This window comes from Narcine bancroftii, chromosome 11 (assembly GCF_036971445.1).
Source record: "Narcine bancroftii isolate sNarBan1 chromosome 11, sNarBan1.hap1, whole genome shotgun sequence".
NCBI lineage: Eukaryota > Metazoa > Chordata > Chondrichthyes > Torpediniformes > Narcinidae > Narcine > Narcine bancroftii.
Window position 1 is genome coordinate 7,908,711 of NC_091479.1, and position 14,740 is coordinate 7,923,450.

Here is a 14,740-nt window from a genome sequence, read left to right on the forward strand (position 1 = left end):
ACCCCCAACACATCATAGTATGCTGTGAGTTGCGTGTATAAAAACACAGCAATGCTGGAGGAACTCGGCCGGTCTTGCAGCGTCCATAGGAGGTAAAAAAAAATTACTGATGTTTCAGGCTTGAGCCTTTCCTCAAGGTATGAGTAAAAAAAAAAGCCCAGCGTCTATTTCAAAGGCTGGAGGGAAAAAAATAAAAGAATGGGATTGGGAAGATGCAAACCAACAGACAGAAGGTTTTAGTTGGATATGATAAGAGTACAGGAGAGAGGAAGGGGGAGAATTGATTTTTGTCTCGGTGAAAGGAGGAGACAGGAAAAGGCGAAGAGAGAGAGCCGATGGATAAAGACTGGTGAAAGATGGTGGGGGGGGGGGGGGTCTAACAGAAACCAGGTTAGAGGTGCTAAGATGGAATTTGAAGTATTGAGACAATGGACACCCATGTCAGCAAGGGAATGGGGCGGGGAATTGAAATGGGTGGCCACTGGGAGATCCGCAGTATTGGGGCAGACAGAGCTGAGGTGCTCACAAAGCGATCTCCCAGTCTGCGCCCAGTCTCTCCGAGGTAGAGGAGACCAGAATGGGAGCACTGGCTGTATATGACCCACTGCAGATTCACCAGTGATTTGTTGCTTCACTTGGCAGGACTGTTTGTGGCCCTGAATGATGGCAAGGGAGGAGGTGTGGGTGCAAGTGGAGCATCTGCTGTGGCCTCAGGGGTAGGTGCGAAGGGAGCGATAGGGAGGAGTGGATGAAGGAGACTCGGAAGGTGCAGAAGGCAGAGAGGGAAATTTGTGTCTGGAGGTAGGATCACATATTATATGATGGATGCGGAAGCTGGTGGGGGGGTGGGGGGTGTAGGTGAGGACAAGGGGAATCCTGTCCTTGTTGGTGGCTGAAATGGTGGAAGATGATATCCTATTAGTCTGTGGGTCTGCAACCTCCCCCCCCCATTCTTTCCTTTGAATACATATGCTTGTCTCTTTTTTTACTTGTTCCTTGGAGGAAGGGGCTCAGGCCCCTATAAATGTTGTTAATAAAATGGACTCTGCGAGACCTGCCAACTTCCTCCGTTTCAATCACAGTGTCTGCAGACTCCCGTGTTTGTGTGTTTTACACAGACCAGGGATGAAATGGGCCGTTCAGCAATCGTGCAGGAAATGAATCCTGAGTGACATTGGTAGTTCATGACTTTTTAGAATGTTTATTTATTTTACACTTTATATCAAATTTTCCTGACACCTTTATTTTGCCTGCTCTGCTTATTTCTTGGTATTTGGTTACGGATGCTGTCTGCTTCTTTTCCTCAGCATTAGTTACTCGTGGGTAAACATAGAGAAATCATAAAGCTGTGCTGTTGCTAAGCACGTGCTTACAATTTGTTGTTGGATTCTATTCTGTATGTGCGGGCTAGTGTGCTAGTCTCACAAGGGGAGAGAGAACCCAAGGCTGTCCTTGTCCTATTGTCCACACCTCCCACTTCATATTGGCAAGGAACCTCAACAGTTTATCTTTGCCAGTCGCCATGACTTGAGTGGAACAAGTATTACATTGGGCAGAGGTCAGGTAGTTCATCTCTCAAAACCCAGTCTTTCTGTGCGTGCACAGTGAGCTACTGATTAAACGCTGAACGTGACTTATGAAAATACATTTTTCATGCAGTTCACTGTTCAGTTTGCCATCCAATGCAAATCTGTCATCGTCACTGCCTTATAAACTCCTTAATCTTGTCGAGTTAGTGATAAATGTTTTACCACTGGCGATCTCCTACTTTCCAGTCTGTTTTCCTTGAGGCAGTTATTTTTGAAGCTGACCCTTGTGCTGTCAGCACTCCAGGCCAAACCTTTGCTGTCGTTTTCTTCAGAGCCCACGCTGATAAGCTGCCATGATTTCTTATCAGTTAAATGTCAACAATTCTTTTTAGTTCCAAGGAGGGAAGCTTTTGAAAATTCATACTCCTCCCACTTGTCCTTTTTTCCTCCCCCCCGCCCCCCCATCTCCTCTCGTTGGAATTTTTTTTTCTTTAGCAGCATTATGAATAAATAAGGCATTGAAGTAGGCCTGTTGGTCCAACGCTGAACATCACTCACCTTTTTTTATCTTCTTGTCCTCGTCAGTTACCTTTTCCTCCTCAGATTCGCTTGCACATTGGGGGAGATTCACAGTGGCCAATTAACGAACCAAGCCTCTTGTAATCGGGATGTGGGCGAATCCTCTTTTAAAACATTTTTCACACTATGAACCATACTGACCAAAATACACGCCAAAAATTCCCTCTTGAATATACAGAGTGTCATTTTCTCCCCTTTCCCCCCTCCCTCCCTCCTTCCCACCCCCCCCCTCCCCACCCACTCAACGGTCAACATATACAATACATTAAACCATTAAACAATGTCATCACACAATGAAAATAAACAAGAAAATTGTGGCGACTCCCCTTGAGGACACTGAGAAAACCAGAAAACTCCACGCAGACAAGATCCGAGGTCAGGATTGACCCCATTTCCTGGCACTGTGAGGCACCAGCTCAACTGTACAGAGCAAATCAGAGTGATTTCAAGTTTTCAAAGTTAAAATCATTAAAATGATTCTTTTAAATTTCTATTCTCTTTAATTTGAATAATATGAGTTGACAAGATCCGGATTTCAGATTTATTGTCAGAGTACATGCATGACCTCACCTACAACCTTGAGATCCTTTCTCTTGTGCAGGCAAGGCAGAATTACCTTTGCTACGTAGAGGCACTGTTTGACCTGCTGAGTTTCTCCAACATTTGTGAGTTTTTTCACTTTAAATCACTTTGCTCTTTAGTTCAGCCTTCATTGCCTGCTTTATGCTACTGTGCTTCCCAAACGATCCTGGGAAACCAGGATAACTGTGCCTTTTTAAAAGTTGCAGCTATGTAGTGGTTCATTTACTAGTCCAGCCATCATAATTCTGGACCATTGATCTAGAAATGTGCATTTGTGCTACACCAGTAAGGCAGGAGAATTTAAATTCAAACGATGATTTAAATCTGGATTATGAAAAAACATGGTAGCTATGAAAATATTGGATTGATGCAAAATCTATTATGTCAGGGAAGGATATCTATTGTTCGATTATCCTATCTAAGAGGATGATTCTAAACCGCTGATGTATTTCAGGGCAGCTGGCGATGATCAATAAAGCCTGGCATTGCCTGGGATGTGGACAAATAAAAATATTAAAATGACTTGTAATACTACTTAAAACATCTATGTCATAGATTTTATGCAGACCACTTCCCCGAACTTAATATCAGCATTACAAATCAGATATAATTTCATCTTCTCCTATTTCCGTTAAGAGGAGGAAAGTTTAAAACAAGAGGACATGAGTTAAGAATTAAGGGGCAGAGGTTTAGAGGTAACATGAGGGGGAACTTCTTTACTCAGAGAGTGGTAGCTGTGTGGAATGATCTTCCGGGAGAATTGTATTATTTAAGAAAAGGTTGGACAGGTCTATGGATGAGAAGAAGATGGAGGGTGATGGGCATTGTGCAGGGAGGTGGGATTAGAAAGGGGTGTTTGGTTCGGTGCGGACTAGAAGGGCCTAATGGCCTGTTTCCGTGCTGTAATTGTTATGTTATGTTATGTTAAATTGAATGCTGCTTTGTTAAAACACCTTTTATGTGCTTAATAATATATTCCATCTCATAAACTTGACATTTGTGCTGAGACCTACTAGGAGAAAGAAGTTACCTTCCCAGTTCCTCCCTTACTCGTTCCATCAATTTCTTGTTCAATTCTCCATTTTTAACAGCTTTGTTTTGTGATTTATGGGTGGTTTTGGAATTCATTGCGAGTCCTCTCTAAATACAAAACCAAACCTGGATGTAGCAGTCTGATGTGGCTACAGATGATTAAGATGAAGGGTATGGATGAAGGGTATGGATAGGATAGATGTAGGAAGGTTTTTTGAGCTGGCCGGGGAAACTAAAACGAGAGGACACATTCTCAAGATTAAGGGGGAGTAGATTTAGGACAGAGATGAGGAAAAATAGTTTTTCCCAGAGAGTAGTGAATGTTTGGAATTCTCTAACCAGGGAAGTGGTTGAGGCTGCTTCATTAAACATATTTAAAATTCGGTTAGATAAATTTTTACATGATAGAGGAATTAGGGAGAGGGGGGGGGATGGGGGGGGTGGCTTGGGAGGAGGGAGGGGGGAGGGAGAAAAAGTCACTGTAAATGTGTGGAAAAGAAAAAATGTATATCATGGCTATTGTGATTTATGGTGTGAAAAATAAAAAATTAAAAAAAAAATAAAAAAAAATAGAGGAATTAGGGGATATGGGGAGGAGGCAGGTTGGTGGAGTTAGGTCATAAATTAGATCAGCCATGATCGTATTGAATGGCAGAGCAGGCTCGATGGGCCGAATGAGGTGATAGAGGAATTAGGGGATATGGGGAGAAGGCAGGTAGGTGGAGTTAGGTCATAAATTAGATCAGCCATGATCGTATTGAATGGCGGAGCAGGCTCGATGGGCCATTTTTGGCCTACTCCTGGTCCTACTTCCTATGTAATACAGAAGAGGACTGTAGCAAAATGCAAGATAATAATACATTTCTTGGGATGTGATTTGAAAATTAACAAGCTGATGCAATTTGTCAGGGAGAAAAATGAGTCCAGGTACAATGAGAAAATGTGTAATGAAATTGGACAAAAGGAAGTGAGATGTGGGTGTACACCAATCACTGAACGCACTGAATAGACCAGAGCTCTTTTTATAAGGAAGGCATAGACGTGATGGAGGTCCTTTAGATATGGAAAAGTCTGATAGAAGAGACATTATGAAGAAGTTTTCACGTCTTAGGGAGAGAAACAAATAAATAAAATGGGGACATGGAGAGTTTTCTTTTTCTGGAGTGAGACAGGAAGCTTAGGCTTCACATGGTTAAAGTGAAACACAAAAGTCTACAGACGATGTGAAGGTTGTCAAAACAGAAATGCTGGAGGAAACCAAACCAGTCTCACGCGAGGGAAAGATAAAGATCAGGCCTGAAACATTGGTAATATATCTGCCTTCCATGGACGCTGCAAGACTGGCTGAGTTCCTCCAGGATTTCTGTATAATGTGATTAAATAACATGAAAAAGAGCAATGAGGAAAGGTGGTTTTATGTTTCTGTTCAGACAATATCTGGAACAGGCTCTCGATAACGAGTCAGCTAATCTATTTAAAAAGATAACATGACTCGTGGGTGACTTCTGGAACAGTCATTATTCAAAATTTTGGCTGGCTGCAAAAATCCACATTTATAAGTAAGCAAATAACAGTGGATTAAGAATCGTGTAATGACCAAATCTGCTGTTACTTGCAAATGCATCAGGCAAATAACTACTTGTAATGTGCAGTTCAGTGTGCTTGGCTTTCAATTTTTAAAATATTTGGAGTGATCATTAACTTGTTTGCCTTAAATTTTGACCGACTCTTCTTAGTGTGAGATTCTGTGATAACTTGCAGCATTTATCTGTTTCTCATTTATAATCTTTTTGTCTCTGGATACCCTCTGAAACGAACCTTGCCTTTCTCCTTTTTGCATATTTATGTATTTTTAAAAAAAATCGTATTAAAGAAATTGTAATTCGTAGTAATTTTTGCACCTTGTTCTGTACAATACTGCTGATGGAAAACAACAAATTTCAGGGCACATTTATGACAATAAACCTGATTCTGATTCTAAAACAGTGCTATGTGGTGTGTGTAAAAAAAAGTGTTTCTCCCCACTTCGAGGGAAAGCTAGAATTTCTTGGCATAAATATTAATATGGTCACCAATAAATCAAATTATAAATTCAAAATCAATCTAGAGAGCATTGAGAATGTTAAACTAAATGTCATAAGGCTGAACTTGCTAATGTTGCATCAATCCAATAGAATTGACAATTAGAGGGAAAGATAGATAAACAGGGGAAAAGAGAATGGAAGCGTATGGTAAAGGGGCAAGGCTATCTGTGCAGAATTATACCAAGCACCTTCTCTCTGACTGTGGGTCTAAAAGAGCTTCCTGTGGCCAACCGTTTCAACTCCCCCAACCATTCCCACAGTGTCATGTTTATCCTCTGCCTTGTCTGTTGTCATTGAGAAGCTTGAAGAAAAGTGCGTCATATTCCCCCGGACAACTTGATACCTAATGGCATGAGCATCAATTATTTTTCCCAATTTTAGGTGACACCTGTCCCCATCTAGCCTTCTTTACCTACTCCTGATCTTTTTTTCCTGTTCCATCTCCCCCACTTTCCTAGTGACCTCTCCTGTTACTGTATCTCTACCTCTCACATCTATCCTATACCCGATCACCTCTAGGCCCTCATCCTGCTTTTTCCACTTTTGTATATGTAATTTACCCCCTCCATAAATCTTCGTCCGCGAAGCCAAGCCAAAGATATGTAATTTTAGTCATTTTAAATTTTAGTCTCCATAAAGAGTCCTGACCTGAAATGTTGACTTAATGATATCTACCCTTGCATGCTGCCTGACCTGTTGAGTTCCTTAAAATTCCAGCGTTTGCAGTGTTTGTTTTTCACATACTAGCTAATCTCCTTGAGTTTGTCTTCTAACTGCTGTGTGCTCAAAATGGAGGTGTGCATAAATTTAGTAGGCGGAATAGGGTGCTGGAAACACTGTGGATGGACAGAGTATTTTTGTATGAACTATAATGTATATAAAAGTTTGACTACAAAGTGCATTAGAAATGAAACTGATACATTAATCCATTCAAACCCGTTGCTTGTGTTCAGGACAAAAAGTCTGATGTTATGGATTAAATGTTTTTAGCCCCTTTCACGCTTTGCAAGTGATCGGCCTTCAAAGTGTCTCGTGTGAAAGCAAAATCAGGTCAATGTCGGCATCAGATGACATCATCTCACGCCAGGGATTGACGTTACAATCATTCAATCATGCAATCATTGCATTGTGGGATTGAAACGAACCAAGTTTTTGCATGAAGTGCAGAAACGTGAAGGAAGAAAAGATTAAAATAAAGGTATAAACTTTGGAAAGTTGCAGCAGGAGAGAGGAAACAAATAGCAATAACGGACAATTTTTAAACAGCGTGAGAAAGTTGGTAGTACTATCGAGGAACTACCGTAGGAAAAAGCTACTGACTTTGTGTACTATAAGCACAACCAACTTTCCATGCTGTTTAAAAATTGTCCACTATTGCTATTTATTGCTAGCACCATGGTCCCTTTATAAAGTTTTATATAGATCAGGGGTGGGCAAACTTGCTTAATGTAAGAACCACAATTGATAAAGCTCAGATGCTTGAGAGCCGCAGGACACGAACAAAATTCACACATACATTGTTATTGTTAAATACACATTTTGTACAAAAATTTTAAATCAATTTTAAGAAATGCATATTAAATGCAATAATATTGTTAAATACACATTTTGTACAAAAATTTTAAATAAATTTTAAGAAATGCATATTAAATGCAATAATATTTATTCATGCATGGAGTTTTTAAACTGTTAATTTGTTTTTGCTTCACTAATCACAAATGTGTAAACAAAAAAGTAAACCAAAAAATGAGGAATATTTTAACCAGATTTCCACCTTACAAAATTAGTCTTATAATTATATATTTTATGACTAAAATACAATGCTACAAATAACAGGTTATTTAAAAGAGGTGAGTTGGGCGGGCAAGGGAGAGAGACCGGCAGCGCGAGTTGGGCGGGCGAGTGGGAGAGACTAACAGCGCGAGTTGGGCGGGCGAGGGGAGAGACCGGCAGCGAGCTACATATTAAAAGTCAAAGAGCCGCATTTGGCTTGTGAGCCGCTGTTTGGCCACCCCTGATATAGATTGGCACAACCACAACAGGGGCTGAAGGGCTCATTCTGTGCCGCACATAAAGCTTAATCATGTTATAATTAGGCATGATTAATTTTGTTCAAATATGAGATCATAATACATTGATCAGGATTTAGGGCAGATGTGTCATGACGTCACTGGGAGAAGGTTGAACAGTCCCAGTTAGGAGTAGTCAGGTGTGAAAAGGCAAACTTCCAGTTCTATCCTGGGACACTGAACGGCCAATTTAATGGGGCGCAAGTATAAAAGGGGCTTTTGATACGTGCAGAGTGGCACGTTGTCATTTTGTGTGGGTTATCCTTTCAGTAAGGTCAAATCATTGTTTTGTGTACCGAATCCTGCAGGTTCAGTTTGGCTCAAGAACTCAGGGCTGCAATGCTCTGTCTTATTCAAGTGCAATTTTTATTGAAAATTGGGTATGTTGTAACTTGGCTATGAAAATGTATTCAAAATAATATGAATGAAATTTCCATGACCTGACCATGGGACATGGTTTTAACAAATGCAAAATACATAGGTACACATGTTAATAATAATAAAGTAAATTAATATCAAGTTACAAGTATCAAATAACAATGGGGGAAGAAAAGGGAAAGAAAAAAAAACCATATATTCCTAAACTAAGAATCAAACCCCACCCTGTGAGGGTTGCTAGCCAAGTTAAAGAGTCCACTGCTACTAATAATAACTATGGGATCATGGGGGGAAAAAACAAAATAATTACAAGTTTTGAAAGTAATTGAGAAAAGGACCCCAAAGAGAAAGAAAGAAAGATCCAATGCAGTAGTAGAACACCTGTTCTTTTCTAGAGACCGACATCCGGCCGCCATTGAGTATGAGTGGGAGGGACAGCATCTTTCCACCTCAGCAAAATGGCCCTTCTAGCAACAAGGGAAGCAAAAGCCACGACATGGGATTGGGAAAAGTCACTATTAAATCCATTGGCCACTCACTCCAAAAATAGAAATGAAGGGGGTAGGAGTCAAGTTAATGATAAGATGAGAATGATATAACAAACTTCCGTGCATCAAAAGTTCAATGACTTTTTGACTCTTTCCACGTAAGGACATGTCCCATTTCACCAGGTAGCTTGAATCTCTTCCAAAAATACCTCTGAATTATATAATTTCTCCACGAACAACTTAAATGGGCAATCCATTGAATAATCTACAGGCTGTATTATGTCAGAAAGAAAATGGATTATAACTCTTCACTACTTCTAGGTCTACATGCTGCAGAGGTGAAAGATAATGAAATGGATGTTTTTGGCCACTGAGCAAATAGGCATGGTTCGGGAAACGCAATTCCTGCTCTCCACCTTCTGTGCTATTTTTACAGGAGTGAAATGTACTGTAGTTATTGGCATCATTCATTATCTCTGGGATGTTAAAAATGATTTCTAATTTATATTGTCAGTTTTAATTCAATGTCTTTACATTAGTGGAAAAAAAAAACACTTGCGTGTCTTCCTGTGATTATGCCTTTTCCCACTTGCCTATCAAGAATTATTGCACAAGGAGTAAATTCCGAGTTCAGCCAGCGGATGATCACTTACGGTGAGCTCCGTGCACCATGTTGACTGGTATCGATCTGAATGCCCTTTGACCTTCAACTTTATCTCCTTGTCCTACATTGTTATGCAATAACAATGTAATTTAATGATTTATAATATAAAGTCATAAAGTTTTCATAGCAATTAATCTTTAAAGTATTTGCCAGAATTCCTCTATTCTACATCAATCTATATGTTCCTTGAGAGGCTTAAGTAGACAACTCCATTCTGCAGATCCTTTGATTCCAACCCCGATACTGTAATGCAGTATTTAAAATTCCAGTTGATTCTCGATGTAATGGATCCATGTAATACTGCATTTTCCCCAAGGACTTCATTATGAAGAGATTCAAATTGCGAGCAATGAAATTGAGATGTTTGGTATAATTTTTTTATATAATGTGAAGACAGGCAACATGACTCCATTCCAAATATATGCATTTGTAGAGTATCTTGCAACTGCTCAGGACATGAAGTGCTGTTGAACCCATAGATTTATCCTTTTACCTGGATAAATTGAGTGTAAGACTAGGTAGTGGTGTTAGTTAGTGGAGCTTCTATGTTTATGTTTATGTGGTAATGATCAGCTGAGCAGCCTATTTTGTATCAAAGAACCACAGCCATCTTGTGTGGTTCGATCATGGAGCAAGGATTACTTATCTTTGGCTTGAAGTACACAGGTCCTGGGGCAGAACTTGCATCCTTGACCACCCCCCCCTAATTCCATCAGAAGTATATTCTGAAACTTGTACATTTTAAAAATCTGATTTATTCCTGGGACTTGGCAAAGCCGGAGAGACTGGCATTAATTGAAATTCCGAATTGTTTCCAAACTGGGACCAACTGGTTAGAATAACCCCATTAATAGGTCTGGAATTTGCAGACAGGCCACTTTGGATGTATTTGCACTGCAATCCACGATGGAGCAAACCTAATGTACTGGAGGAACTCAGCACACAATGAAGCAGCAGGAGGGGAAGAAAAAGAATGGCTGATGCTTCATCGAGATGAAAAGCGTCAGCTTTTCTGAGGCCACTGTTCCTCATGTGGGTCTATGAGTGCTGAGGCCACTGGTCCTCAACCCTTCTTCTTCTGCTTGAATGCCGCCTTAAGTAATCCCTTTCTAATCACAGAGCACCTGTGACAGCTCTGTGGTTATTAAGGGATTACTTCAGGTGGTATGTGAGTAGAAAATAAAGGCCGAGAACCATTGTTCTAGCCAGCATGTTACTCTGTTTTATGCAGTACATGTAACTTTGAAAGTCTGTGGAGCATTTCCATGTGCTGAGATTGATAACCTAATAGGTTACGCTGACATAAAAGCATTTCTTTTGTACCCTTTCCGACTTTAGGATGGTGGTTCTCCACTTTTTGTCCCCACACACATAGCACCTTAAGTAATCCTTACTAACCACAGAGCACCTATGACATCCTCTGCCGTAGGTGCTCTGTGGTTAATAAGAGATTACTTATAGTGGTATGTGAGTGGGGACAAAAAATGGTTGAGAACCACTGGCTTAGGATATCTCGAAGTACTTCACAGCCAATTAACCGTTGTAGCTAATTTTGGTTTTAGCATGTGACCAATCAGCGTAGTGTGATAATCACCATATCATCTGGTCAGCCGACGACATGATCTAGATTAAAAAAAAAATCATTGAAAATCTTAACCTCGTCATGTTCTACTTTCTCTTTCCCTCTCCCCAGCCTCCTGAGCGCCAAATCTTGGTGGGGATTTGTGCGATGGCGAAGAAATCGAAATCGAAACCAATGACACAGATCCTGGAACGACTGTGTAAATTTGAGTACATCAGTGTTGTGATATTTAATGAGGACATCGTTCTGAATGAGCCAGTGGAGAACTGGCCCGTGTGTGATTGTTTGATCTCTTTTCATTCCAGAGGTGAGCATTAGGAAGAGCTGGAGCTGCTTGCATGTAAAAGAGGAATTATTTAATTAAATACAAATTATAAGACACTGTCACAAATAAAATTGGCTAAAGAAGGAGATAACACCCACGACACGTACCTGAAATGTCGGTTTTGTATTTTTATATTTACTACATAAAGGACACTGTCGACTCAGTATTGTTTCTACTTAAGGTAGACTAGGTTTGATTTTTGAGAGGTGACGTTCTCATTTAGTGACTGCCCAAATGCGTGTGCTTTTGTGTCAAAACACAAAGAAATGTCAGCCAGTCTGGCAGCATCCAAGAGGGGTAAAGATCTATTAGCGATGTTTCGGAATATGCAAAAAAGCAGGAAGCCATCTGAGTAAAGTCTGAAGAGTGAGAGGGGGTGGAGTCCAGACCACCAGCCAAAAGGTGTTAATTGCATATGATAAGAGGAAAGATGAGAATTGATCTTTGGCTCTTTGAAATGGGACAGAGGGCAAAGGGAGGAGAGCTGGGGGACAGACGACAGGGGGAAGGAGGGGGAGGGATTTAACAGAAGCCAGAGGTTGATGTCAATCCCATCTGGTTGGAGGGGGCCCAGACGGAAGATGACGTGTTTTCCTCCAATAGGCAGGGGGTCTCAGTCTGGCAGTGCGTGAGATCATGGACAGCCATGTTAGCAAAGGAATGGGACAGGGAATTGAAATGGGTGGCCACTGGGAAATCCACACTATTGTGAGGGACAGAGCCGAGGTGCTGAACAAAGTGATCTCCCAATCTGTGTCCAGTCTCTCTGATGGAGAGGAGAGCACAATGGGAGCTTGGGATTGTTCCACATCGCCAGCAAAAAGGCAGGCATAGCTGGTGCCCATGAAGGTATCCATGGTGACCTGCTTGCATCTATGAATGAAGCTTAAACGACATGGTACTTTGGTGGAAAGGAGCCTAGCAGGTTTTTAGGTGGTTACAAGTTGTTCTTTTATTTCCTCTACCTCCCAGGTTTTCCACTGGATAAGGCAGTGGCTTACGCAAAACTCAGGAATCCGGTGCTCATTAATGACTTGAATATGCAGTATTATATACAGGACAGGTATGTGCCATGTAATTAAAAGTGAAAAACATTTCCATTTTTGTCACATATGTTCCATTCTGTGAGCGTCTGTTCTTGATCCAAAATGATGAGTTAATTTGTGTTGCTACAAGAGTTTAGTCAGGAAAGAAAAAGTACATTACTTCAGAGGTCTCCATGTGAGTTGAGCTCCTAAACGTAACTAGCATATAAGATCATTAAAATCCGATGGTTAAGACGAAATAAAAAAAAGCAGGAATGCTTCTATTTCCAGAGTAAGCTTTACACTCAGCAAGTTTGAGGAGATGCTCAATAAGCCTATATTTGGGGCAGTTTGCTCACTTTTGTTTGAAAGGAATGATCCAAATGAAAGATTAAAATCCATCCTCCTGATTATTTGTTTGCTGATGTGAAGTTGCATCTTTTTAGTTTGAGGCCTTAGGCAGAAGCTGCTGTGGACTTTGATCACTAACTATGAAATACTGCTTGAGTCAGATGTTTAAAGAAATTAAAAAATGAGACATTTAAGAAAGGATGTGCTGATGTTAGAGAGGGTTCGAAGGAGGTTCACTAGGGTGATTCCAGGAATGAATCAGTTATCATATGAGGAGCGTTTGGCAGCTTTTGGCCTGTATTAGTTGGAAATTAGGAGAACGAGGGAGTATTTTAAATGTTGAAAGGCGTGGACAGAGTAGATTTAGAATTAAATTGAATTAAAGGGCATCGCTTAGAACAGAGATGCAGAGGATGTCCTTCAGTCTAAGGAATTAGTTGCCACAGGTGGTTGTGGAGGTCAGGTGTATTTAAGGCAGAGATTGTTTAGCCAGGGCATCAAAGGTTATAGGGAGAAGGCTGGGCAGTGGGGCTGAGTGGGGAAAATGGATCAGCTCATGACTGAATGGTGTTGAATTTCTGCTCCTATGTCTCATGCGGAGCCTCTCTTTTTATCAGGCTTCTCATGCTGATTTGAACTTGCCAAATTCTGTGACTCAGCCATTTACATATGAGGCCAGGTGGTGAAAAGGAGCTGTTCTCTCTGCTGTCTGTGTATTGAAATAGTGTAACCATGTCCTCAGTGCCGTAACTCTCAAATGCACATTTCCATCAAGTTGGAAGTAGGAACCTGCTGGGCTTTCCATCCCTCTTTTCATCTTGCATGAGTTTATATTGCTCCTTGCCAGTCCTCCCTTTGAGATCAATGACAGGAATGGAATCGACCAAGATGAGGGAACATCAATTTCTTGCTGGCGATTAGAGGAAGTCATTCATTTGACTCATGGATACTTTCTCAGGATTCTTTCATCCCATGAAAGAATCGTTATTGATAAAATATTAAGGATCTTTAGGATATCTGTCCATATTTGCAGAAAGAAAGTGACCTCTATAGCAGACAGGCATTTCACAAACTTCTTGTCACAAGGTGTTCTACAGCCAGTGAAGTGCCTTATGAAATATTGTCACTGTTGAATGGAAACATCAGCAACATGATAACCTCCTTTTGGTTTTGCCCAGGACGGAGCGATGATTTTCTTAACCACCTTTGAAATAGTTCTGAGAGAAATCAGACAGGATCTTGTTGGTCCTCACACTTGAAAGAGGGCGTCTGGCACACTCTCAGTGCTACAGTGCTTGAGTGTCTGGAAGTTGGCATCAAGTTCAGGTTTGTCACATTATACCTCCCATAGCAACAAAGGTTCTTCTGAGTGGTCTGGAAAATTGTCTGCAGTGTTCAAAGTAGCAGGACAAGAACACAATTGCAAAGAATAGGGTCACAATGAGAAAGGTTAGTTAATATATTGTAAGAGCAACATGAAAGCTCAATGGGGGGTGGGGGGGGGATGCATTAAAAAATATGGCGATGCTGCTGACCTGTGGAGAGCAAAGAGAGGAGAGACAGTGCTCCTCTGCAGGGTTCTACTACCCAGTCCAACTACTGACGGCTCCGTGCAGGCTTTGAACCAGTGGTTTTCAAATTGTCCCCCCAAACTCACATTCCACCTTAAGCAATCTCTATGCCATAAGTATCTGTGATTAGTAAGGTGAGAGGAAAGAATAAGTTTGAAAACTACTGTTTTAATCGTCCCTCATTGACTTGTTATGTGCATGGTTTCATAACTCCAAAGGAAATGGGCCAATGACAATTTTTCTCAAGCAAAATAATAACAATTGGGCCAAGAGCAGTGCTTCTCAACCTTTCTCTCCCACTCACATACTAAAGCAATTCCTTACTAATCACAGAGCACTTGTGCCATAGGGATTGCTTAAGGTGGAATGTGAGTTGAAGGGGGCAGTTTGAAAACCACTGCTTTAAGCAGACTATTAAAAGGTGCTGGTTTATTTTAAAATACTGCAACCATGGAATCTGGGCCGAGGATGGCGATGCCTG

At 40.9% G+C, this 14,740-nt stretch overlaps 1 protein-coding gene across 15 annotated transcripts in view; it reads left to right on the forward strand.

Moving 5' to 3' along the window:
- Nucleotides 1-14,740, forward strand: part of ppip5k1a (diphosphoinositol pentakisphosphate kinase 1a) — a 184,893-nt gene that overhangs the window by 70,011 nt on the left and 100,142 nt on the right. For 14 of the 15 annotated variants that reach the window (XM_069902475.1, XM_069902482.1, XM_069902469.1 and 11 more), the window contains 2 exons: nucleotides 11,099-11,294; nucleotides 12,285-12,375. In XM_069902475.1, coding sequence (XP_069758576.1) covers nucleotides 11,135-11,294; nucleotides 12,285-12,375 — 251 coding nt within the window. In that variant the 5' untranslated portion in view covers nucleotides 11,099-11,134. Of the gene's footprint in view, nucleotides 1-392; nucleotides 2,774-11,098; nucleotides 11,295-12,284; nucleotides 12,376-14,740 lie in introns of those variants that run through there. The other variant, XM_069902474.1, reaches the window with a different exon arrangement.